Source organism: Lepidochelys kempii, chromosome 14, assembly GCF_965140285.1.
Source record: "Lepidochelys kempii isolate rLepKem1 chromosome 14, rLepKem1.hap1, whole genome shotgun sequence".
NCBI classification, from domain to species: domain Eukaryota; kingdom Metazoa; phylum Chordata; order Testudines; family Cheloniidae; genus Lepidochelys; species Lepidochelys kempii.
The window spans coordinates 37,655,840-37,682,525 of record NC_136393.1 but is presented as its reverse complement, the minus strand read 5'-3'; the positions used below and the strand labels follow the sequence as shown (position 1 = coordinate 37,682,525).

At 45.3% G+C, this 26,686-nt stretch overlaps 1 protein-coding gene across 1 annotated transcript; it reads right to left on the bottom strand.

The window, feature by feature from the left end:
• Positions 1-1,228: 1,228 nt before the first annotated feature.
• Positions 1,229-25,901, bottom strand: LOC140898413 (butyrophilin subfamily 1 member A1). Its single transcript, XM_073312220.1, has 8 exons — positions 25,835-25,901; positions 23,463-23,810; positions 14,366-14,647; positions 11,415-11,447; positions 8,442-8,474; positions 6,455-6,475; positions 5,677-5,703; positions 1,229-1,984 (listed from the first exon to the last, which is right to left on the bottom strand). The coding sequence occupies exons 3-8, from the start codon at positions 14,589-14,591 to the stop codon at positions 1,446-1,448; spliced, it is 879 nt and encodes a 292-aa protein (XP_073168321.1). The 5' UTR covers positions 14,592-14,647; positions 23,463-23,810; positions 25,835-25,901; the 3' UTR covers positions 1,229-1,445.
• Positions 25,902-26,686: the final 785 nt, after the last annotated feature.

The following is a 26,686-nucleotide window of genomic DNA, read 5'->3' as shown; positions in this document are numbered from 1 at the left end:
TGTGGTGTTAGTTACATTTTCTCTGTGTGGGCCACAAATCGTGCTTTTGCCCTTTCTGCTTGTCGTTTTGAACAATTTAAAACTGAAATCCATTTTTCTGAAGCTTTACTGGAGTCTGGAAACGGGCGTGGATGTGAACTGTTGACTCAGAGAAGTCATAAAACTTACACAAAAAAATCACTCTTCGGTTCAAGGGTTGCCCTGTACAGAAATCTTCATGTTCCGTGTGAAGACGAGAGAAAATACTGACAGAATCAGCCCACAGCAAGTAGGACACAACTTGTTCCCAGGTCACAGGATGCCTCTGATATTAAGCCAGGAAGTGATTGTAAGTCTGGCAGTCCCTGGGATGGGGATGTTAGACTGTTCAGCATCTAACGCAGCACAGCCAGGCCGGATCGACGCACACGACTGTCACTGACACAACTATATGGGTTTAATTCCCCCCGTTGGTTATTTCAGTGCAAATCTGTATGTGTCTGAGACACACTCGTTTCAGATGAAGAGCAGCCTAAATTTGTTTCTTTTCATATTCATCGCCCACTTTATCCTCCCCCCGCCTTTTCTTTCCATTCCCTTTTTATTTCTCTACCCCCTTCCCCTCGCATTCCTTCTCCCCCTCGCCCCATGTAGGTCAAACTTCCTTATTTTCTTATCTTTCCTCTATTCCTTCTCCCACCCCCTCCTTTTTCTGCACCTTCTGCTCCTGTGCTGGAGAGCAGCTGATAGCAGATCAGGCAGGGACCTTTCATTATCAGCAAAATCACTTCTGATTTGGAGCAGAAGGCAGAGAGAATGGAAGCCCAGCTCCTCACTGCCATGGCTTCAGGGGCTTCTGAACAGGGACTCCAAGAGGAAACCAAATGTCCCATCTGCAGAAACTATTTCACGGAGTTAGTGAGCGTAGACTTTGGGCGCAGCTTCTGCCGTGGCTGCATCTCTCAGCACTGTGACACATGGACAAAAGGGGACTATGACCCTTTGTGCTGTCCCGTGTGCAGAGCCCTGATCCAGAAAGAGAATCTCTGGGTTGACTGGGACCTGGCAAGATTAGTAGAAATCTATTGAAATAAAAGATTTTGTTTCAATATTGCCTTTATTCCTTTTATCGTATTATATACAATAAAATGTTAAACAAAGGTCATTTTGAAAAAAAAATCAAAATGTTTTGTTCTGTAAGTATCAAAAGGGGCATTTTAACATTAATGAAATGCTGTGTTTAATTTTTTTTCTAAACTAAGTTTTGTTGAAATCGACACACTCCCATGGAAAGTTCAGATATCGATGACATGGTATTTTCCAAAGAAAAAACATTTTGTCTCTCAATTTTCAACCAGCTCGACTAGATGTTTCCCCATCATCAGACATTTTACCAAAAATGTTTCCTGTGTGCATCTAACATAGCTAGAAAATTGTAATGGTAGTTGTGAATGACAATGTGTCCTTCATTGCCAGTCTATAACTGGGCAGATGGTCAGGGGAGCATCCTCTTTAGATCCATGTATACCTGGACTGAAGAAAGGCCGGAGTGTCCCAGGGAAGCTATATCTGAAAGTGTAGATATGGGAGTCATCAGATAAATTGTAAAATGAGAGCTCTCCTGCCTCATAGTCCAGAAAAATCCCAACCCTCGTGGGTTTTGTTTCCACGGTGATTGTTGTCTGAGGAGTGGAGAGGGCTTTGTATTCTCCATTCCACAACCTTATGGCCCAGTATCCATCTTCAGGTGCTATACTTTTGTACCTCTCCCTGTTTTCTGATTCAGAAGAAACCCCCAAGTGCCACATAGTCTTGTTCTTAAGCTCCACTTCCCAATAATGTCTCCCAGAGTTAAATCTCTCAGAGCCCAGGACACAGCGATAAGAATCAGCAATGTCCAGATCTTTAGGTTGTTCCCCCGTTATGTCTGCACATTTCACACTTTTGAGGTTCTTTGACACCCAGAGTTCAGGATGTGCTGTTTCTTGATCCAGAGTCACATTCACTGGAAGGAAGAAAGAGAGAGTTTTCCTTTTGGTGGAGATAATCCAAAAACATATTTAATAATATTTACATATTCACACCTAGTCATTTTAAATCTGTTATTCCTTTAAGTTAATAACATCTGGGAAGCCATCGCAGTCTATCGAGCCCATGTTCATTTTACCATAAAAGTAGTAGAGTTTCAGTATCTTTGTGTAGAAAAATTACAAGTTAAATGATCAGGTTTATAAGCATATTGTTATTGGTTTGAATGTCATCATGATTCCTTCCACTAGCCCAAAGGTGCCGACTCTATGGGTGCTCCGGGGCTTGAGCACCCCTGGGAAAAAATAGTGGGTGCTCGGCACCCATTGGCCACCTGCCGATCAGCTGTTTGGCAGGCCCCATCAATCAGCTCTTCCCCCATCCCCTCCAGAACCTCCTGCCCACCACCAATCAGCTGTGTGGTGGCATGCAGGAGGCGCTGGGGGGAGGAAGAAGAGCAGCCACGGGAACAGGAAGAAGTGGAGCGAGGGCAGGGCATGCTCGGGAGAGGGGGTGGAGTGGGGCTGGGAAGAGGTGGGGTGGGGTGGAGCAGGGGTGGGAAGAGGCAGAGCGAGGGTGGGGCCTTGGGGGAAGGGGTGGGGCCAAGCAGTGTGGAGCACCCCTGGGGAAAGCTGAAAGTTGGCATCTGTGCACCAGAAGTTCATAAATAATGTTTCATTGTCCTGGATCTAGAGAAAGAGGTCTTTAAATCCATTTATCCCCTACAGGATGGGCTATCTTCTCCTCCATCTCCTCCAGCCACCTCCTAAAGACAGCGAGTGGAAACATGATCAGGCATATTTTCATTAGCTATTTCTGGGAGGGAGTTATTTGCGGGTGGGGTATTTGGTGCGGGCATGGTGAGAAGACAGGAGTGTTTGGCATTTATTCATTTATGGAGTGAGCATTTGGAATGTTATTTGCTCCTTTGATGGAAGGGGGGCTACTCGTTCAGTGTGGAGGGAATTGGTTATGTTGTGTTTTGTTTTATCTTTAGATTTCTATTACAGGGATTGTGGTAGAACTGGTAGTTGGAGAAAGAGGGGTATTTGGGTACATTCAGCTGGGGTGACAGACCTACCTCTTTTGGATGGCTAATACTGTGCACGTAGAGAGGGTTGAGGGTAACGAGAGAGGTGAAAGTGATATCCCTGGTGTTAAGTGGAAGAGGGAATAGGAGGATATAATGACCCTCCTGTCCTAGGTGTGGATGAGAAACCTGCTAGAATGAGCTGGCCAAATTTTCAAAGGAGCTCCAGAGCCAATGTGATGAACTCTTGAAAATCTAGCCCTAAAAGCCAGAAATCACCTGCCTTGTTTCTCTGTGACCATCACTAAAGGAAATTCAGAGAATCTAAGCAATCGTACAGAATCCCTGCAATCAGATCTCTCTGTCCTTGGCTCACAGCAGCATTGCTCAAACGTCTCAGTTATCCATATCAGGACCTACAAAATGGGGTGTAATAACCATCTCCTCGAAAAGCCTATTCTTCCCTCACCCTTCCCTTTTCCAGACTAATAAAGTTATCTCCAGCTATGAAAGGAAGAAAATAACTTACAGATAACATTTAAGGCCCAGATTTACCTCCATCCCATATAAAATATGGAGTTGTCTCATTTTGTATGTTATTTACATCAAAGACGTTGAGAACGGTGGTTGTAGATATTTGCAGTAGCTCTTAGAGGAGCATTTAGTAAAGCACCTAAATCATGGGTGTTTTAGTTGCACTGACACTAAGAACATAAGAACGGCCATATTGGGTCAGACCAAAGGCCCATCTAGTCCAGTATCCTGTCTTCCGACAGTGGCCAAGGCCAGGGAATGAACAGAACAGGTAATCATCAAGTGATCCATCCCCTGTTGCCCATTTCCACCTTCTGGCAAACAGAGGCTAGGGACACCATCCCTGCCCATCCTGGCTAGATGAACTACTGTTTGAGTGCTAAGCTACATGTTAAGATGGCTAAACATTCATAGCCAAATAAGAAAACAATTCTTTCAAGATGGTCTTGTTCTGAGGTGGGACAATATTTGAACCACAGGGGCAGGACACTTCAGATACAGGAGATCTCCCATCCAAATTTGGATTGGCTTGTGTTTTGGGAGTGAATGTGTGCGGATAATAATTATGTCTAACAAGTCATGGATTTAAGCATGATTCTCCACATGGAAGCAAGGCACTTAGATACATGTTTCCTTCTGAGGCCTCACTCTACTCCAATGGAATAAATTAGGGGCTACAGCACAGATCTCTCAATGCATCAGATTTCATAGAATCATAGAAGAGTAGGACTGGAAGGGAACTCAATAGGTCATCTAATCCAGTCCCCTGCACTAATGGGAAGGCTAAGAAGAATATTATCTAGACCACCTCTGGCAGATGTTTGTCTAACCTGCTTTTAAAAGCCTCCAATAATGGAGATTTCACAGCCTTCCTAGGCAATTTATTCCAGTGCTTAACCACCCTGACAGTTAGGAAGTTTTTCCTAACGTCCAGCTTAACCTCCCTTGCTGCAATTTAAGCCCATTGCTTCTTGTCCCATCTTCAGATGTTAACGAGAACAATTTACCTCCTTCCCCTTTGTAACAACCTTTTATGTACTTGAAAACTGTTATGTCCCACCTCAGTCTCCTCTTCTCCAGACTAAACAAATCCAATTTTTTCCATCTTCCCTCATAGGTCATGTTTTCTAGACCCTTAATCATTTTTGTTGCTCTTCTCTGGACTTACTCCAATTTGTCCACCTCTTTCCTGAAATGTGGCACCTAAAACTGTACACAATACTTCAGTTGAGGCCTAATCAGCGTGGAGTAGAGCGGAAGAATGACTTCTCGTGCCTTGCTTACAACACTCCTGCTAATACATCCCAGCATGATGTTTGGTTGTTTTGCAAAAGTGCTACACTGCTGACTCATATTTCCGTTCCTCTGAGCTCTTTGTCCTGTTTATAATGTTATGGGTTGGGCTAAACCCATAAAAATTGGTGGGTCTAACAGCTGCCTTTCATTCAGTATCAATGGGGAAAGGAATTGAGCTCCTTTATGTAACCACGTAGCTGAAACAATAGTGTTTTCCACCAATAACACAAGCAAATAATATGGCCCAAGAGAAAGGCACATGTGAGGCGTATGTGGGCAGAGGGGTTTCAGTGGGTATTGTTTCAGTGGAGGTGTATGTGTGAGAGAAAGGCAGGAAGAACAAAGCAGAAACAGACACAAATAAGAAGCAGAAAGTGAGGGACACATCCTGAATAGACATTGGGAGTTTGGCCCAGGGAAAAAGCCTAGAGCAAAACTTTTGTGGACTGAATGTTAGCTGAAAGAGGCTTGGACTGTGCAAAACGAAACTATTTCCTCTTGTTTGATTCTTCCTGTATTCAGGGATTCATGGCTTTCTACAGTCTTTGTAAATAAACAGGATTGCACCAAAGACATAGCTGACTCCAACATCAATTTTTCCTCCTAACAAACAACCTGCAGGACCCCAAATGCGGCTGACCGCTCAGGTCTAAAAGGGGTAAACGGTTACTTGCATTTTTATATGATCACCTCTTACATCTCTCTTGAGAGCCAATACTTTTTTATCCTGTTAATTTTGAGAAGAAAAGGGAGCACAGGTCTTTGAAAGAAAGGTATTTTGACATTGGTAACATGTCAATTTCAGTTACCTGCAAATCTTCTGGCTTTTCTGAGCACTGAAACAAAGGTACAAAAACAGCTGAAGACTTGTCCAAATACATGCAGTCTTAATATAATACAACTTGGTACCACTTTTATGGCCAGGAAAAAATATTTGTTAAACCCAAATCAGAATGCTACAAGCCTTACAAGAATACTGCGGTTTTGAACTCTAGAATCATAGAACATCAGGGTTGGAAGGGACCTCAGGAGGTCATCTCGACCAACCTGCTGCTCAAAGCAGGACCAATCCCCAATTTTTGCCCCCAGATCCCTAAATGGCCCCCCAAGGATTGAACTCACAACCCTGGGTTTAGCAGGCCAATGCTCAAACCACTGAGCTATCCCTCCCCTTTAACAACAACAACGGATTTGCACAACTCTATTTGTATAAACTGTCCACTGTGGGAACATGCCTTACCTCTGCTCTGAGGCTCTAGACCAGTTTCCCTTTGTTCAATATATGTTGATGAAAAGCTTGTTTCCCTGACCGGGAATCGAATCCTAACCACTAGACCACCAGGGAAGTGGTAAATGGTGACTATGGTGACTACCTGTTTTTCTGAGTACTTTATCTCAAAAATGCCTTCTCTCAATAACCTCAAATACACTCATATTTCCTCTGCCCAAAGATTACGTATCCTAAGAGATAAAGCTAAAATACCCTTCACTTGGTATATTAGAAAAGGGCTTACAATGGTCAGGAATATTCAGTCTTAACTATGGAGTGGCTGCTTTTTCATAGTAATAGAGGAAAATGGAACTTACCAAATCCTGCAAGATATTTTTCTGAAACAAACAGAAAACAAGACCTGAAATGAATAATGCTGGAAAGAAAGACACTCTAGCACTGTAGCAGCTGTGCTAGTCTGTATTCGCAAAAAGAAAAGGAGTACTTGTGGCACCTTAGAGACTAGATTTATTTGAGCATAAGCTTTCGTGAGCTACAGCTCATAGAATCATAGAATCATAGAATATCAGGGTTGGAAGGGACCCCAGAAGGTCATCTAGTCCAACCCCCTGCTCAAAGCAGGACCAATTCCCAGTTAAATCATCCCAGCCAGGGCTTTGTCAAGCCTGACCTTAAAAACCTCTAAGGAAGGAGATTCTACCACCTCCCTAGGTAACGCATTCCAGTGTTTCACCACCCTCGTAGTGAAAAAGTTTTTCCTAATATCCAATCTAAACCTCCCCCACTGCAACTTGAGACCATTACTCCTCGTTCTGTCATCTGCTACCATTGAGAACAGTCTAGAGCCATCCTCTTTGGAACCCCCTTTCAGGTAGTTGAAAGCAGCTATCAAATCCCCCCTCATTCTTCTCTTCTGCAGGCTAAACAATCCCAGCTCCCTCAGCCTCTCCTCACAACTCATGTGTTCCAGTCCCCTAATCATTTTTGTTGCCCTTCGCTGGACTCTCTCCAATTTATCCACATCCTTCTTGAAGTGTGGGGCCCAAAACTGGACACAGTACTCCAGATGAGGCCTCACCAATGTCGAATAGAGGGGAACGATCACGTCCCTCGATCTGCTCGCTATGCCCCTACTTATACATCCCAAAATGCCATTGGCCTTCTTGGCAACAAGGGCACACTGCTGACTCATATCCAGCTTCTCGTCCACTGTCACCCCTAGGTCCTTTTCCGCAGAACTGCTGCCTAGCCATTCGGTCCCTAGTCTGTAGCTGTGCATTGGGTTCTTCCGTCCTAAGTGCAGGACCCTGCACTTATCCTTATTGAACCTCATCAGATTCCTTTTGGCCCAATCTTCCAATTGGTCTAGGTCCTTCTTCAAGTTGTTAGTCTCTAAGGTGCCACAAGTACTCCCTTTCTTCTAGCACTGTGTCTCCTGCCATTTTTAATTAGTTACATTACCTAACCTCTGATTTACTTGATAAGTGGTTAAAAGATACATTCACTCTTTTGCAGTGGGCCATCAATATTATGCATCGCTTAAATCAAACGAAGGTTTAAGCATGCTTCAAGCAGTGCGTGGGTCTGTGAGGTGACCCCTCTCCACAGAGATCAATTTCACCTTCTAAGATTTCCAGTTGCCAAGATACAGTGCGCACATTTAAAAAGTGCATTCAGGTTTTACAGGTATTACTGATTCCAATGATATTCCCTATGCTGAAAATGGGGGTTACCACTGACACAGGTAATGGCCAGATTCATTGCAATGCTTAACCTCTAGGTGCCCTGATGCCTTCTCAGCCCTGAGTTGAGTTTGAGGAAAGTTGCTCTGGTAATTTTAAAGTTATAAACGTTTATATCATATTCACTCCAGTGATGTCCTGGCTTATAAACAAAAAGGCTCTTCAATGAAACCTAAAGTTACAGCCTGTCTTTCCTTAGGTACACAGCTATGGAAAGAAAGCTCTGTTAGCAAACGTGTAATAAGCAGTTTCCGAAAGCGCATCCGAGCAGCAGCAGCCTAAATATACCGTCCGATGTAAAACTCTTTGAAATTTTTCAGCTTTTGATTTTATAGTGATGTTTTTTCATCAAAAACTCAAATTTTGACTAATACAGTAAAATATCTTGAGAAGGGTTTGCAAGTTGTGCTTATTTGATTGATTTAACCAGCTGCAATCAGAATGTTTGATATCTCTAATTTTTCTCTGTAATGTTTCCTCTCTATGAGGAAAACATTCACTTTTGGTTTACTTAAAAACACCTCTTCTACCAGAGATACAAAGATAAGCTTTTATTATTTTTTCTTCATTTTAGAGACACATTTAGGTAAATGAAATTTACCTTTCTCTTTCTCCACTTGAAATCGTAGTTTATCTAGAGGAAGAAGAGAATGAAATACGAGATTCCATATTGTCGTATTTTTGGTGATATTCCTACTGTTATTTCATATAATTATGCTAAAATTATTAAAAACAATGTGAGACAGAAAGATTGAAAATCTTTCTCCTATTAAAGACAAGATATTGAACTAGATGGGCACACATCTAATCCAGTATGTCCATTCCTGTTGCATGTTGTTCCTATGAAATAAGGACAGACACAAGTTGATCTTTCTGTGGAAGCCCAATTACAATTTATTAAAATTAAAAACATACTAAAATAGACTTTTTTGATCTTTTCCCTGAAATCAAGACCATAAAGACCACTTGTACAAAGTCTCATTCTAATAACGGGTTGCAGCGTTGCTCTCACAAGATGGGTTGGTCCAATAAAAGATATTACTTCACCCACCGTGTCATCACAGACATGGACCAACCCCACAAGTTTGGGGTGTTTTTTCTATATAAATAGGTTTTGTTATACTATTTACTGAAGCCTTCAACTTCTACTGTTCAGAGGATGTTCTTTTAGTGAAAATTTGATAGCCAATTGGCAATTAAATGGGTGATAGAGGGCCTCAGAGGGAGAGTGGTGGTCTTTGTCTCCTAGTTTGGTAATTGTGGTGTATTAGGACAGTGAAACCCCACAGCAGAGATTGATGGAATCTAGCCGGTGCTACTTTTGGCCTCCCTGGGAGTGTTTTCTGGTTTATGACCTTTGCCTGCAGCTCAAACTATGGTAGGCTGTGTGGCCAAGTGAGTTTCTGGAGAATCAGAGGTGACCAGAAGCTGGGAATGAGCGACAGGGGATGGATCACTTGATGATCACCTGTTCTGTTCATTCCCTCTGGGGCACCTGGCACTGGCCTCTGTCAGAAGAATTTAGAATTTGCTGCTTATCAGCTGGAGCAAGAAGCAGTCTATGGTTGGAAAATTGGCCACTGTCAACTCCTTGCTATAAGAATTATTCTTTGATTTCACTGCATTTATTAGCATTGATACAGTCAATAAATCTGTGGCCTATGTGCCATTCTTTCCAATCAGAGTGTGAGGACCCTCCTTATCTATCCTGGGTAAAGTCTCTTCTATCTGATCGTTCAGATAAACCACTCCTGGGGCTACAGACTGAGCTTCTAGGGGGCTTTACTGAAAGGTTTGCAAATGTAATGGCTGCCAAATCCCTCTGACCACACTTCCCAGCATTCGTGGAGTCAGAAGTGTGGGCAATAGGGACTGAAACCCATGTTGAGGCCAGTAGCAAGGCATCTGCATGGGGTGACCATATGTCCTGTTTTGGCCAGGACAGTCCCTTTTTTAAGCCCTGTCCTGGCCGTCCCAACTTTTTTGACAGGAGTGTGAACTTGTCCCATTTGCTCAGTTGGCAAGAGCAAACAGGACAAACGCTCTGTTTTGTCAAAAAGGTGGGGTGTGAAGGAACAAGGGGGGAGTGGTGATGCCAGCCCCATGCAGGGCTGGGGTGGGGGGCAGGCAGGCTTCGGGCGAGCAGCGACTCTAGCCCTGTCTGGGGGTGGGGGGCAGGGTTTGGGTGAGTGGTTCAGGCCAGCCCTGCGTGGGGAGGGGGCCTTGGATGAGCATCTTTGGGAAATATGGTCCCCATCTGCAGGGGCTGATCTGGACATGCAGTCTGCTGGCCCAGTGTCACCAGTGCCGCACAGCCCCCATCCCGAGGACAGCCTGATTTAAGTTTACACACAGAGTTTAGGACCATTTCGGCTTTGAGTTCGGAAGGAAGCTGGGGGAGAGACAGCGCAGCTCAGAGAGCCCCTGCTAAACTCCCAGTCCCCCCGCTGGAGTCCTTGGTTCTCTGTGAGATCTAGCTGCATGGACCAGGCATTTCCAGCACTGCAGTGACCGGCATCCAGCAGAGAGAGATCTGACCCAGCGTCAGTTCCAGAGAGACAGCTGAGACTCTGGGAGAATTCCAGACTGAGAGAATACCTGAGCCTGGTTGGCATCCGGAGAGGACCCTGCCCCACCCAGGGGTGAAGATAAACTAAGGGAACTTTTATTTAAGCTGGCCGATACTACAGTGCTGCAACACTCCATCTTGGGACACCCGACCTCAGCCTGCAGTGTTGGGAAGGTGCCAGGGTGGGAGTTGGGGTTTGGAGGACTTTGTGAGTGCTCAGAGGCAAGGAAAAGGGTTGTTTATCAATGTTTATTAAGTATTAGTTAAACTTAACCCCTTCCTTCTCCACATCCTAATTTTCCTGTTCCCAATAATGTCCCTACCTCAGTTATGCTCTTATTTTGGGTGTATTATGACGTTGCTAAGTTTGTTTTGTTTGCCTTGTTGTCCCCTGTGTACTAGGCTTTACATTCCTTGCCAGCTCGCAGTAATTGTACTAATTTTCTCAGGGGACAGTACCCCTGCGTACATAGGTGCTGACTCAATGGGTGCTCAGCACCCACCTGCCACAGCTGTTTGGTGGCTGGAGGATGCACGTGGGGGAGGGGGGAGAGCAGTGAGCGGCAGGGGCCTGGATTGGAGCGGGGGCAGGAAGAGGCAGAGCGAGGGGGGGCCTCAACAGAGGGAATGGGGATGAGGGAAGAGATGGAGCGAGGGCGGGGGCCTCGGCGGAGGGGGCAGAGAGGAGGGAAGAGACAGAGCTAGGGCAAGGCCTCAGGGGAAGAGGCAGAGTGGGGGTGGGGCCTTGGAGCGGAACCGGGGGGAGGTGGCGGGAGCACCCCTGGGGAAAAATTAAAGTCAGAACCTATGCCTGTGTATATGTAAACTCTTAATATTGGCCATTGCAAGCACCAGAGAGAGAAAAAAGGGAAGAGACGTAAGCCACACCTCAGAGGGGAGGGGACTACATATACATGATAATAAATGTTGTTTTCTTGACTTACCTTATTGCATGGACTATTTATATCAGATAGTTCACTTGTCCCATATAACCCATAAACTTACCTTCAAAGTCTTTCAATTTACAGCGCAGAGAATCTATTGGAAGGAAAAGATCAGATATGTTAGATGTCATCCTATCAATTTATGGTGACATTTCAACTAATATTTATTGTCATTTTGCTACAATTGTGATAGAAACAGAGATAACTGAAAAACAAACAGAAACCGGTGTACATGATGTGGAAGGTAATTTACAGTTAATCAGAAACCAAAAAAAGGTTAAAATAGTTTTGGGTTTTTTTAATCCCTAGATGTACGTTAGGATTGTTTTCCATACCAAGAAACCGCATTCAGCTTTGTTTCACTATGTGCAATTCACTATAGACAAAAGAAGCAGAATTATATCTTTCGTTTGTATCTTGCATTTCCTCATTACTATGCCAAAAAAAGAAGACATTCTAATAGTATAAAAATGATTTCTGTACAATTTCCATTTCATAATGAAACTTTTAAGATGAAATTATTTTTTCTCAAGTCTTCTTCTGACTCAGAGAATTGCATAACATTTCTTCATTGTATTGTATTTTAACTTGTCTTAATTGTACTGTAGTTTGTAATATACAGAATTTGTAGGAGTTCTCTTTCACATACAGCAGGGGTGGCCAAACCGTGGTTCACAAGCCCCATATGGCTCTTTTACAGTTAAAGTGTGGCTCGTGGAGCCCGCCACACCCACCCCTTCTCCGTCTATCAGGCTGGGAGCGGAGCTCGGGGTTTCTGCCCTGCGGCAGGGTGGTGGGGCTAGGGGCTTCTGTACAACAGGGAGGGGGGCCTTGTGGCTTCTGCCCCATGGTGGGCATTGTCGGTGCTTCAGCCCCAAGCCCCAGCAGGCACTTCTCACAGGGCAGAAGCCCCTAACCCCACCACCCCTCCACAGGGCAGGAGCCACGGCAGGTAAGCCCTGCAGGGCTGAAGTCCCAAGCCTTGGCAGGCACACCCAGCCACAGGTACTGGCTTCTTCCGGGCCCCGGGGGTGTTCAAACCCCCGTTCCATTCCAGGCCCCACCCCCACCCGACCCCTTCCGCCAACGCCCCACCCCTGCCCCCACTCTGCCCTGGGCCCCACCCTAATCCCACCTCTTCTCTCAAACCCGAACCCCGCCCTGCCACGTCCCTCCCAGTTTTGCCCCCTCCCCTGAGCACACCCTGTCCCCGCTCCTCCCCACCCCCCAGCGCCTCCTGTATGCTGCGGAACAGCTGATCGCGGCAGGCGGGAGGCACTGGGAGGGAGGGGGAGGAGTTGATCAGCAGGGAGAGGAACGGGGGAGCTGGCTGCCGGTGGGTGCTAAGCACCCACTAATTTTTTTCCATGGGTGGTCCAGTCCTGAAGCACCCACGGAGTCAGCGCTTATGCGCCCAGTCCTTGACCTTCTGAAGATTATCGTATGTGGCTCAGAGGCTCAGTACGTTTGGCCACCCCTGACACAGAGTGTCAAGATGCCTCTTCCAGAGGGACGGTTTTAAGTATCTGAAGGCTGCGGCTCTCTTCCACGCTTGGTTTACAAAGGGGCAGAGTTTCCAGATAACCTGCCGACAGTTAGACCGTGACACGGTGTAACGATTGGCCACAGTGGGATTGGCTCCCTAGGGAGCACGGGAGAACCCCAAGGGAAGCTGAACACTGAACTGAAACCCTCTGTTAACCCTTCTCTACACCACCCTCTCTCATTTTAAAAATCTCTCCCTGACTATATCTGTATCACGGCCGTCCCTAGGGGGGGGTGCGGGGCCTGGGACAACCCCCCCACTCTGGCCCAGGTGCCGCCCCCACTCTACCCCTTCCCCCAACCCCCCGCCCCGCCTCTTCCTGCCCCTGCTCTGCCCCTCCCTGCCCCATTCCACCCCTTCCCCCAAGCCTCTGCCCCGCCTCTTCCAGCCCCTGCCCCACCCCACATCTTCCTGCCCCTGCTCCGCCCCTCCCCGCCCCATTCCACCCGTTCCCCCAAGCCCCTGCCCCGCCTCTTCCTGTCCCTTCACCGTCCCACCTCTTCCTGCCCCTGTTCTGTCCCTCTCCGCCCCGTTCCACCCCTTCCCCCAAGCCTCTGCCCCGCCTCTTCCCACCCCTTCCCCACCCCACATCTTCCTGCCCCTGCTCCACCCCTGTCCGCCCCATTCTACCCCTTCCCCCAAGCCCCACCCCACCTCTTTCTGGCTTCCGCCCCCTCCCCCGAGCAATGCCAGGAGCCGGAGGGATGGGGCAGAGCAGAGCGGGCTGGGGCCGGGTCACTTGCTGCTGCTGGCATCAGGCCCTCACTAATCACCCAGGCCCCGCTGGACTCCATGTCCCGAAACGCAGGGCCCCCCAAAGCACGGAGCCCGGGGCAGTTGCCCCGGTCCGTCCTATGGACAGGACGGCTCTGACTGTACTGTCCCCTTTATTTCATGTATTACTTTTTTCTTTGTGTTGCTTCCGTAAACAGTAAATAAGCAAGGGAATGAAAAAACCCAAAACCAACAGGTTTAGTGACAGGCGAATCACTGTCACGTGGGAGACCTTTGGGAAAAAAGAATCTGAAAAACAAATGAATATTATTAATTTATTATGAATTATTATTATTTTTTATTAAACTTATTATTGTCTCTCTTTTTTCCAATACCAGCATCCCAGTTTTAACCCCAGTGTCAACCGTCTGTCGAGTGGTAGCAAATATCTGGGTCTTGCACGTCAGTTTCCCGCAGAGGAAAACCAGTGACATGAAGTCAGGGCATATTCTCAGTGTAATTGACTTTATTTACACAGGGAGACTAGTCCTGAAATGAATGTAGGCCAGTGGTTTTCAACCTTTTTTCATTTGTGGACCCCTAAAAAATTTCGAATGAAGTTGCGGACCTCCTTAAGAAATCTTAAGACACAGTCTGCTAAACCCCGGGAGTCCATGGACTACAGATTGAAAACCACTGATATAGGACAGTTTCTCGAACCAAACTTCATATCAATGGATGTATGAACTGACCTGCTATATAAACGCTTGATACTTCTTCTTCATTCAGGATGTTGTTTCTGATTGTGCAGGTCAGATTCTGGTTGGAATTTTCTGTTACAATAAGTACCGATTCAGTCTGAAACAGCCCATGTTCATCACGGAAGCATTTTCCAGGCAATGATGGGAGAGGCTGTCCTTTGAGATCCTTCCACAGTGACTGAGGCTCTGGATACCATCCTCCCGATCGACACACCATTTAGATACCTCCGTCCTGGTAACCCTCAATAGAGATCAGGGGATTAGTACCTGAAACTGGAGAATGAAGTAAATCTGCATTAATTGTATATTCTGGGTTAAAAATTTAACATATTCGGCAACAGAGCATTGAGGGCTAGACTGATCCTTTAGGCTCAGCCTTGAGTAAGGGAGGACACATTTATCCTAAGGATAGGATAAATGAGGAGCAGCCTTGAAAGGAGCAGCCTTGAAAGGAATTATGACTCAGAGAGCCACAATTACCCCTTTACTACTCTTTTCCTGTGGGGAGGGAAGTAAGAGGCTACAAAAAGAGAAACCCCTATAATAACAGGGGATTTCAACTGTCCACATATTGATTGAGAACATGTCTCCTCAGGATGGCATGCAGAGATAAAATTTCTAGACATCACTGAGTGACTGCTTCTTGGAGAAGCTAATCCTGGAACACACAAGGGGAGAGGCCATTCTTGATTTAATCCTAAGTGGCACACAGGATCTGGTCCAAGAGGTGAATATAGCTGAACCGTCGGTAATAGCAACTATAATGTAATTAAATTTAACATCCTTGTAGGGGGGGAAATACCAAAGAAGCCCACCACAGTAGCATTTAAATTCAAAAAGGGGAACTACACAAAAATGAGGAGGCGAGTTAAACAAAAATTAAAAGGAACAGTCACAAGAGTGAAATGCCTGCAAGCTGCATGGAAACTTTCTAAAAGCACCATAATAGAGGCCCAAACTATATGTAGACCCCAAATTGAAAAAAAACAACAACACAGTAAGAGGACCAAAAAAATGCTACCATGACTAAACAACAGAGTAAAAGAGGCAGTTAGAGACAAAAAGGCATCCTTTAAAAATTGGAAGTTAAATCCTACTGAGGAAAATAGAAAGGAACTCTGGCAAGTCAATTGTAAAAGCATAATTAGGTAGGCCAAAAAAAGAATTTGAAGAGCACCTAGCAAAAGACACAAAAACAAGCAGCATTTTTTAAACTATATCAAAAGCAGGAAGCCGACCAAACAATCAATGGGGCCACTGGATGATCAAGGTGCTAAAGGAGTACTCAGGGAAGATAAGGCCATTGCGGAGAAGCTAAATAAATTATTTGTGTTGGTCTTCACTGCACAGGAGCAGCAGATTTCCACACCAGAGTCATTCTTTTTAGGTGACAAATCTGAACTGTCCAAGATTGAGGTATCAATAGAGAAGGTTTTGGAATAAACTGATAAACTAAAACAGTAATAAGTCACCAGGACCAGATAGGATTCACCCAGGAGCTCTGAAGGAACTCACAGGGAAGAAAGGTAAGCAGCAGGATACGGACCCTGGACTTCAGGAAAGCAGACTTCGACTCCCTCAGGGAACGGATGGGTAGGATCCCCTGGGGGACTAACATGAAGGGGAAAGGAGTCCAGGAGAGCTGGCTGTATTTCAAGGAATCCCTGGTGAGGTTACAGGGACAAACCATCCCGATGAGTCGAAAGAATAGTAAATATGGCAGGCGACCAGCTTGGCTTAACGGTGAAATCCTAGCGGATCTTAAACATAAAAAAGAAGCTCACAAGAAGTGGAAGGTTGGACATATGACCAGGGAAGAGTATAAAAATATTGCTCGGGCATGTAGGAATGAAATCAGGAGGGCCAAATCGCACCTGGAGCTGCAGCTAGCAAGAGATGTCAAGAGTCACAAGAAGGGTTTCTTCAGGTATGTTGGCAACAAGAAGAAAGCCAAGGAAAGTGTGGGCCCCTTACTGAATGAGGGAGGCAACCTAGTGACAGAGGATGTGGAAAAAGCTAATGTACTCAATGCTTTTTTTGCCTCTGTCTTCACTAACAAGAACAGCTCCCAGACTGCTGCGCTGGGCGTTACAACATGGGGAGTAGATGGCCAGCCCTCTGTGGAGAAAGAGGTGGTTAGGGACTATTTAGAAAAGCTGGACATGCACAAGTCCATGGGGCCGGACGAGTTGCATCCGAGAGTGCTAAAGGAATTGGCGGCTGTGATTGCAGAGCCATTGGCCATTATCTTTGAAAACTCGTGGCGAATGGGGGAAGTCCCAGATGACTGGAAAAAGGCTAATGTAGTGCCAATCTTTAAAAAAGGGAAGGAGGAGGATCCTGGGAACTACAGGCCAGTCAGCCTCACCTCAGTCCCCAGAAAAATCACGGAGCAGGTCCTCAAGGAATCAATCCTGAAGCACTTACATGAGAGGAAAGTGATCAGGAACAGTCAGCATGGATTCACCAAGGGAAGATCATGCCTGACTAATCTAATCGCCTTCTATGATGAGATTACTGGTTCTGTGGATGAAGGGAAAGCAGTGGATGTATTGTTTCTTGACTTTAGCAAAGCTTTTGACACGGTCTCCCCCAGTATTCTTGTCAGCAAGTTAAAGAAGTATGGGCTGGATAAATGCACTATAAGGTGGGTAGAAAGTTGGCTAGATTGTCAGGCTCAACGGGTAGTGATCAATGGCTCCATGTCTAGTTGGCAGCCGGTGTCAAGAGGAGTGACCCAGGGGTCGGTCCTGGGACCGGTTTTGTTCAATATCTTCATAAATGATCTGGAGGATGGTGTGGATTGCACTCTCAGCAAGTTTGCAGATGACACTAAACTGGGAGGAGAGGTAGATACGCTGGAGGGTAGGGATAGGATACAGAGGGACCTAGACAAATTGGAGGGTTGGGCCAAAAGAAATCTGATGAGGTTCAATAAGGATAAGTGCAGGGTCCTGCACTTAGGACGGAAGAACCCAATGCACAGCTACAGACTAGGGACCGAATGGCTAGGCAGCAGTTCTGCGGAAAAGGACCTAGGGGTGACAGTGGACAAGAAGCTGGATATGAGTCAGCAGTGTGCCCTTGTTGCCAAGAAGGCCAATGGCATTTTGGGATGTATAAGTAGGGGCATAGCGAGCAGATCGAGGGACGTGATCATCCCCCTCTATTCGACATTGGTGAGGCCTCATCTGGAGTACTGTGTCCAGTTTTGGGCCCCACACTACAAGAAGGATGTGGATAAATTGGAGAGAGTCCAGCAAAGGGCAACAAAAATGATTAGGGGTCTGGAACACATGACTTATGAGGAGAGGCTGAGGGAACTGGGATTGTTTAGTCTGCAGAAGAGAAGAATGAGGGGGGATTTGATAGCTGCTTTCAACTACCTGAGAGGTGGTTCCAGAGAGGATGGTTCTAGACTATTCTCAGTGGTAGAAGAGGACAGGACAAGGAGTAATGGTCTCAAGTTGCAGTGGGGGAGGTTTAGGTTAGATATTAGGAAAAACTTTTTCACTAGGAGGGTGATGAAACACTGGAATGCGTTACCTAGGGAGGTGGTAGAATCTCCTTCCTTAGAAGTTTTTAAGGTCAGGCTTGACAAAGCCCTGGCTGGGATGATTTAATTGGGGATTGGTCCTGCTTTGAGCAGGGGGTTGGACTAGATGACCTCCTGAGGTCCCTTCCAACCCTGATATTCTATGATTCTATGATTCAAATGTGAAATTGAAGAACTACAAACTGTGGCATGTAACCTATTGCTTAAATGAGCCTCTATACCAGATGACTGGAGGATAGATAATGTGACACCTGTTTTTAAAAAGCCTCCAGAGGCGATCCTGGCAATTACAGGCTGATAAGCCTAACTTCAGTACTAGGCAAATTGGTTGAAACTATAGTAAAGAGCAGAATTATCAGACAGATAGATGAGCATGATATGTTGGGGAAGAATCAACACGGCTTTTGTAAACAGAAATCATGCCTCACTAATCTATTAGAATTCTTTGAGGGGATCAACAAACGTGGACAAGGGTGATACAGTGGATATAATGTACGTGGACTTTCAGAAAGCCTTTGACAAGGCCCCTTACCAAAGACTCTTAAGCAATGTAGGCAATGATGGGCTAAAAGGGAAGGTCTTCTCATGCATCAGTAACTGGTTAAAAGATAGGAAACAAAGGGTAGGAATAAATGGTCAGTTTTCACAGTGGAGAGAGGTAAATAGCGGAGTCCCCTAAGGAACTGTACTGGGACCAGTACTATTCAATATATTCATAAATGATCTCGAAAAAGGGGTTAAACGGTGAGATGGCAAAGTTTGCAGATAATACAAAATTACTTAAGATAGTTAAGTCCAAAGCAGACTGTGAAGAGTTACAAGGAGATTTCACAAAACTGGGTCACTGGGCAACAAAATGGCAGGTGAAATTCAGGGTTGATAAATGCAAAGTAATGCACATTGGAAAACATAATCTCAACTATACATACAAAATGATGGGGTCTAAATGAGCTGTTAACACTCAAGAAAGAGATCTTGGAGTCACCGTGGGTAGTTCTCTGAAAACATCTGCTCAATGTGCAGCAGCAGCTATAAAAGCTAACAGAATGGTCTGAACCATTAGGAAAAGGATAGATAATAAGACAAAAAATATCATAACGCCACTATATAAGTTAGGGCTGTCAAGTGATTAAAAAATTAATCATGATTAATTGCACAATTAATTGCACTGTTAAACAATAATAGAATACCATTTATTTAAATATTTTGGATGTTCTCTACATTTTCAAATATATTGATTTCAGTTACAACACAGAATACAAGTGTATAGGGCTCACTTTATATTTATTTTTTATTACAAATATTTGCACTGTAAAAAAGAAACAAAAGTATATAGTATTTTTCAATTCACCTAATACAAGCACTGTAGTGCAATCTCCTTATCATGAAAGTTGAACTTACATATATAGAATTATGTACAAAAATAACTGCACTCAAAAATAAAACCATGTAAAACTTTAGAGCCTACAAGTCCACTCAGTCCTACTTCTTGTTCAGCCAATCGCTCAGACAAACAAGTTTGTTTGCATTTATGGGAAATAATGCTGCCTGCTTGGCATTTACAATGTCACCTGAAAGTGAGAATGGGCGTTCGCATGGCACTGTTGTAGCCAGCGTCGCAAGAGATTTACATGCCAGATGAGCTAAAGTTCATATGTCCCTTCGTGCTTCAAACACCATTCTAGGGGACATGCATCCATACTGATGACAGGTTCTGCTTGATAACAATCCAAAGCAGTGCAGACCAATGCATGTTCATTTTCATTATCTGAGTCAGATGTCACCAGCAGAAGGTTGATTTTCTTTTTTGGTGGTTCAGATTCTGTAGTTTCCTTGTGGGAGTGTTGCTCTTTTAAGACTTCTGAAAGCATGTCCCACACCTGTAGCTATCTTTAGAAATCTCACATTGGTACCTTCTTTGCATTTCATCAAATCTACAGTGAAAGTGTTCTTAAATCGAACAACATGTGCTGGGTAATCATCCGAGAATGCCATAATACGAAACATATGGCAGAATGCGGGTAACACAGAGCAGGAGACATACAATTCTCCCCCAAGGAGTTCTTTCACAAATTTCATTAACGCATGATTTTTTTAATGAGCATCATCAGCATGGAAGCATGTCCTCTGGAATCGTGGCCGAAGCATGAAGGGATATACAAATGTTTAGCATATCGGGCACATACCTTGCAATGCCAGCTACAACAGTGCCATGTGAATGCCTGTTCTCACTTTCAGGTGAAATTGTAAATAAGAAGCAGGCAGCATTATCTCCCGTGAATGTAAACAAACTTGTTTTTCTTAGTGATTGGCTGAACAAAAAGTAGGACTGAGTGGACTTGTAGTTGCTAAAGTTTTACATTGTTTTGTTTTTGAGTGCAGTTATGTAACAAAAAAAATCTACATTTGTAAGTTGCACTTTCACAACAAAGAGATTGCACTACAGTACTTGTATGAGGTGAATTGAAAAATACTATTGCTTTTGTTTATCATTTTTACAGTGCAAATATTTGTAATAAAAATAATAATATAAAGTGAGCACTGTACGCTTTGTATTCTGTGTTGTAATTGAAATCAATATATTTGAAAATGTAGAAAAACATCCACAGATATTTAATAAATTTCAACTGGAATTCTATTGTTTAACAGTGCAAACAATTAAAACTGTGATTAACTGCAATAAATTTTTTAATTGCAATTAATTTTTTTGAGTTAATCATGTGAGTTAACTGCAATTAATCAACAGCCCTAATATAAATCTACGATACTCCCTCATCTTGAATACTGTGTGCAGATCTAGTCACCTCATCTCAAAAAAGATGTATTAAAATTGGAAAAGGTACAGAGAAGGGCAATAGAAATGATTAGGGGTATGGAACAGCTTCCATATGAAGAGAAATTAAAAAAACTGGGACTGTTCAGCTTAAAAAAGAGATGCCTAAGGGGGGGATATGATAGAGATCCATAAAATCATGACTGGTGTGGAGAAACTGAATAAGGAAGTGAAATTTACCCTTTCACACAACACAAAAACCATGGGTGACCCAATGAAATTAATAGGCAGCAGGTTTAAAATAAACAAAAGAAGTACTGCTTCCCACAACGCACAGTCAACCTGTGGAACTCATTGCCAGGGGATTTTGTGAAGGCCAAAAGTATATCTGGGTTTAGAAAACAATTAGATAAATTCATGGAAGATAGGGCCATCAATGACTATTAGCCAAGATGGTCAGAGACCCAACCTCATGCTCTGGGTGTTTCTAAGCCTCTTGCTGGCAGAAGTTGGGACTGGACGGCGGGGGATGGATCACTCAGTAATTGCCCTGTTCTGTTCATTCCCTCTGAAGCATCTGACACCAGCCACTGTTGGAAGACAGGCTACTGAGCTATATGAAGCATTGGTCTGAATCTGTATGGCCATTCTTATGGGAGAAGTAAGTTGCTGCAGCCCATGGAAGGGCGTATCTTACTGCCATCTTCACACCTGGCCAGCTGTTCTGGCCAAACACAGGGGCGTAGAGAGAGCAAAGGATCTATCCATTCCCCTCCTTTCTCTCTCTACCCCCTTCTTCACCCTCTGATTCCCTGTGGAAACCGGGGAAAGAGCTCTCCAACACTCAGACCCAAGATCCAAGGAGGGGAGTAAAGCAGGACAGAATCTAGTCCAGGGGTTCTCAAGACAAATTATTTTGTGGCCTCAGAGTGCAGCCACCGACTTTTGCTGGTGGTTGCACTCACACTTTTCCCCTAAAATACTTAATTAGCTTTAGGAAAAACAAAGAAATACGCACATAGACACGTCCAAATCGTTGTAATTTATTTATTGCTAGCTAGTAAGTCTCCTGTGAAAAGTGATATTAACAAACACACAGATATCACTTTTCATTACAGACTTCCTCAGCCCCAGGCAAGTCTGGAGACTAATTAAGCCCTGGATGCGGGGAGGGGGAGGCAGCAGGGACCAGGGACGATGGGGGTGGGTGGGTGGCTGCGAGAGGCAGCAGGGGGCTGCAGCCTGAAACCCCGTGGCTAGGGGACAGAGTCTGATGCCATGTGGCCAGAGCGCGGGGCTGGAGCCTGATGCCACGCAGCCAGAGCCTGCCACCCTGCCATGCCCAGGCTGAAGCCCAAAATCTGAGCTCCACCGCTCCTGGGAAGGTGGGGAACTCACCAGCTGCCTGCTTCTCCAGCATTGTGCCTAAGTGTCTCCAGAGAGGGAAAGGGACCAACCCCTACTGGAAGCCCCAACACCAAGGCTGTGCATCCAGGAGCACCAGGGAGGGGGAGGGGCTGGTCTCCCCCGCACCCCCATCAAAGCCCAGGAGGCTGCAAGAAAAGCCCCCGGTGGCCACATTTGAGAAATGCTGATTCTAGTCTAGCATGTCTCTGTGTATTACCATATGTTACAAAACCACTGGATTATCTTCTATATAATCCCATAGGACTAGACTGTGCATTTTAGGGACATCCCGGGTTGCACTGGGAGGAGAAAAAACATTTCTTTTTCTTGGTGCAGCGTATTCTCACTGGGTACCTAGCCAGCTGTGTTGATGGGCACATGGGGGTAAAGGACCGCAGACATGGCTGTGCTTATGACTCACTTTTCTTTGCCTACTCGTCACGTATTTGGTCTGGTGGGTGAGCATCTGGTCCCTGCACTCCCACATGCTAAAGCTGGGGTACCTAAAAACCTAACATGGCCACACTTACTCTCTGCCATTCCCCTGCATGGCCAAGTTAGGGCTAGTGACAACCGAGCCCTGTAATTTCAAAGAAAATCAGCAAGACTGGGTATAAATCTTTCTCCTGTCATGTTAGCTGAAAGTAGTTTTCACCCGACAGAGTGGTGCAGGGGATTGAATGCAATGATAGGTTTTGGATATTTTGTATCACCTTAAATTAATATACAATATTTTCCTCAAAAACCACAAATATGGAGGAGAGGGAAGAAAAAACAGCTTTTCCACACATCTCGATTGGCAATCAGCGCTTAGAAATATAACTGCAGTGCACAGGCCAAAACTTTCAAGTGTCTCCTCAGATCTCAGACACTTAGCAAGGCTGGCAAACGACAGCTGATATCAGAAAGACAAGTGCTGTAATTGCCATTTAAAGGAGACATAGGCGCTGACTCCATGGGTGCTCAGGGGCTCAAGCATCCATGGAGAAAAAATAGGGGGTGCTCAGCACCCATGGACCTGCTCGGGGCAGCTGCAGTGGCAGCCCTAGGGCTGGCTGCCAATCAGCTGCTGAGCCACTTGCTCCTCTCTGCCCCCACCCCCACTCACTGCCCTTAAGGCAGGAGTGGGCAGAAAGGAGTGAGCGGCAGGCAGGAGGTACTCAGGAGAGGGGATTTCGGGGGAGGGGTAGAGCGGGGCCTCTGGGGGGCGGAGTGGGGGTGGAGTTTCGGGGAGGGGGTGGAGCTGGTGTGGGGCACCCACCAGCAAAACCAAAAGTCAGCGCTTATGAAATGAGATATAACGATGTCCTCTCAACCTAGGGAAGGCAATATAGAAAATCAAGTTTACTGACCTGATACCTATAGTTCCAATGCAGCTTCTTGACATGAGAACTCTGATCGAAAGAAACATGCGTACAGCCCTGAATCAGAGAGTCTGATATTGCCTATCCTCAAGGCAACTCTTCCATCAGCCAGGCCCTCTTTCAGAAACTCTGTCCTTCCCCGATATTCTGACATCTGCTCCGGATACTGATCCTTCCCTTCACGGTACAGGTGCACAACTGAAGAAAACTGAGCCCGGTACCATCTCACCTCCATGTTCTCAGCACTCATCCTGGGTGACAAGCGGCAGGCTAATCTGACTTCATCACCTACAGAAGCAGTGATAGGGCGATCGGGTCCAATCACTGAAAAGTGTACTGTTAAATGGAACAGGACATAAAAAAAATTGAATTTGGGAAGAACTGAGACTAGGATTTTAATTTCCTGGTCAGGCACAATATATAGAAAATATATCCCTTACAGCTTTACAATGCATTGTGGTTGTTCATGGGTCCTGACTTCATATGTGAATTTTAATACACTTCCATGCTAGTATTTGATGGGAAATTATTCAAATGGAGAATTAAAATTGGAATTTATTACAAAAATGGATGAAAAATATTGCAGATCAAATTTTGCCTTCAGATGCACAGACATACAACCCTCGGTGACTTGAATGAGCATTGTATAGTTTGTAGGTAGTATGGCCTAGTGAATGGGGTACTAGCTATAGACTCTGGCATGCAGGGTTCTAGCTCTCTTTCTATCGCTAGCTTTTGTGGCAACTTGGGCAATACACTTCCCCTCTCTATGCCTCAGTTCCTTCATTTGTAAGAATGACCTTCTTTTGTATGGGTTTTGAGATATGCAGATAAAAAGAGCTAAGCAGTATTTATCTGTGTGCAATATTTGGCCAGACTATTTTCCAATATAATTTTAAGACCCATATTTTCTAAAATAGCCTCGAACTCAACATTCTACACCCAAAATCTTAGGTCCACAATATTGGAGGTCCAAATCTATGTACATTAAAAAGCTAATATTTGCATATGCAAATAGTGTTTTTGTGAACAACCCTGATAGATAAGTTTCATTTTAAAAACTCCCTTCCCTGAAATAACATTTATACACTAATGATCAAGATTTTGGCCAAATGGTGTCAAGTGATTTTATTGGTGCTTCAGTTTTTAGATGCCTTAATTGGCACTTCTTGAAAATCAGGGCCCTTCCATGACTTATAATAGGTTTCCATTGTGCATCTGATTTCAACTCTCTTTCCCTTCCTTCCACCTTGTATGTATTAGAAGCTGGGCTGAATAATTATTGTTGTAGGTTAGGCTAAGTGGGTGTGGCTGCATTTTGGATGGCCATGGGAAACAGCTAGGCTCCCTCATAGCAGCTCCCCATTGGGCAGAGGAGTATGCAAGCCCATATACAAATTAAAAATATGTAGCTGGATGGCTTTGCTGAGTATTGTTGGACCAGAGAGGTGGGTCAGGAGTTGGGTGGGTGTCTTAGAAAAGCAGGAGACATGGCACACAGAGAGAAGCAGAAAGAAAGGCAGGCAGATGCAACCTGGAAGCACAGTGTGAGGCCATGGGTAGTGTGTGACTCCTCCATTTGGGGAGGTTGGGGGTGCCCAGACTGTGGCCCCGTCCCTGCTCAGCCTCTTCCCCTGGAAGCCCTGTCCACTCTTCACCTGTGGCCCCGCTCAGCCCCCATCCTGAGGCACCCGCGCCTCCGAGCCTCTTCGCCCCTGTCCCCCACCTGCCAGCCACTCACACACTTCTTCGACCCTTCCCCCAGCCCACATCTCTTCACTCCCTTCCCTGGCCGCTCACACACCTCTTCGCCCTCTTCCCCAGCTCCCCGCCCTCCCCCCGGCTCCCCGCCCTCCCGCCTCTTCACCCCCTCCCCCAGCCCCCCGCCCGCTGCTCACACCTCTTTGCCCCCTCCTGCCTGCCACTCGTCCAAGATGCCTGGGAATAGACCTGCTCGAATAATGTGTAAAAAACCCTGTCACTGGATTCTTTTTAAAAATTTGTAACTGGGTTTTTGAGTTGGTTTTGTGGTTTCCAAAATGCTGACAACATTGTTGACATGAAGTGCCTGTTCCTCTTCACTTATTCCTGTTCCCCCCACAACTTCCTAAGCTTCCAGGGGCTCCCCAGCTGCAGCCATCCTGACCCCATGAAGGTCGAGAAGGGGGGAAGAAAGGGTGTCCCACAAGAATGGAGAACCTCTGTCACTGTCTACCCCTTTAAGGCTACCGTCTTGCTGTAATGTGAGACCGGGGCCTGGTCTACACTGGGGCGGGGAATCGATCTAAGATACGCAACTTCAGCTACGAGAATAGCGTAGCTGAAGTCAACGTATCGTAGATCGATTTAGAATCACTTACTTCGTGTCCTCGCGGCGCGGGATCGACGGCCGCCGCTCCCCCGCCGACTCCGCTTCCACCTCTCGCCGGGGCGGAGTTCCGGAGTCGACGGCAGAACGATCGGGGATCGATTTATCACGTCTAGGGTAGACGCGATAAATCGATCCCCGATCGATCGACCACTACCCATCAGCGGGTAGTGTAGACATGGCCCAAGAGAGAAGCGGCAGGACATGCAAGCTCTGGGAGAAGGAATCTGAACCTGTCTGTACCTGAGTTTTCAGTACATGAACAACCCGAAGAACATTTTTAATTAAAAAAAATATTCAGACACATTTATGTTTAAAAATGTCATGAACATTCTTCCCAAAAATTGTTCCATTTCCAACCCTTCAAAAGAGAAACAACTTGGAACTTTCATATTTTTTTCCATGGAATTAATATTTTATTTCCAGGAGGTGCCAGAAAGTATGTTCAAAAGTAGGAATTCTTACCTGAGTCCAACTTGTGAACAAGAAGAGAAATGAAGATTATGGTGTAACCAAGAAGGGAGGAGCTCCCTACTGAGCTCTTGGAGACGGAGAAAGGTCTCATCGTGATTTTGGTTGGTGCTGGGCAAAATAAAAAACAAAACAACCCCCCCCCCCCGAGGGAAATAAGTGAGTGTCAGACAGTGAATTTGATGCAAGTATGGTGAATACTACATAAACACCCTGCATATTTTATTTGCTTTGAAGGTTGAAAACTGGGTGACCCATTAAAAAATATCTCCTGAGCAGCTTCCAAATATTTATCTTACCATCTGCACTCTGACCGGGATGTAAAATTGAAGATAATGAGATTGTGCTTCTCTTTATACTCCTGGGATTACTT

Coding starts and splice junctions, on each gene's coding strand:
- LOC140898413 (XM_073312220.1), bottom strand. CDS start 14,591: ATGGTGTGTCGATCGGGAGGATGGTATCCAGAGCCTCAGTCACTGTGG. Junction 6,476..8,441: donor TCAAGTGGAGAAAGAGAAAG/GTAAATTTCATT, acceptor TGTTTGTTTCAG/AAAAATATCTTGCAGGATTT. Junction 1,985..5,676: donor AAAAGCCAGAAGATTTGCAG/GTAACTGAAATT, acceptor TCTTCCTTCCAG/TGAATGTGACTCTGGATCAA.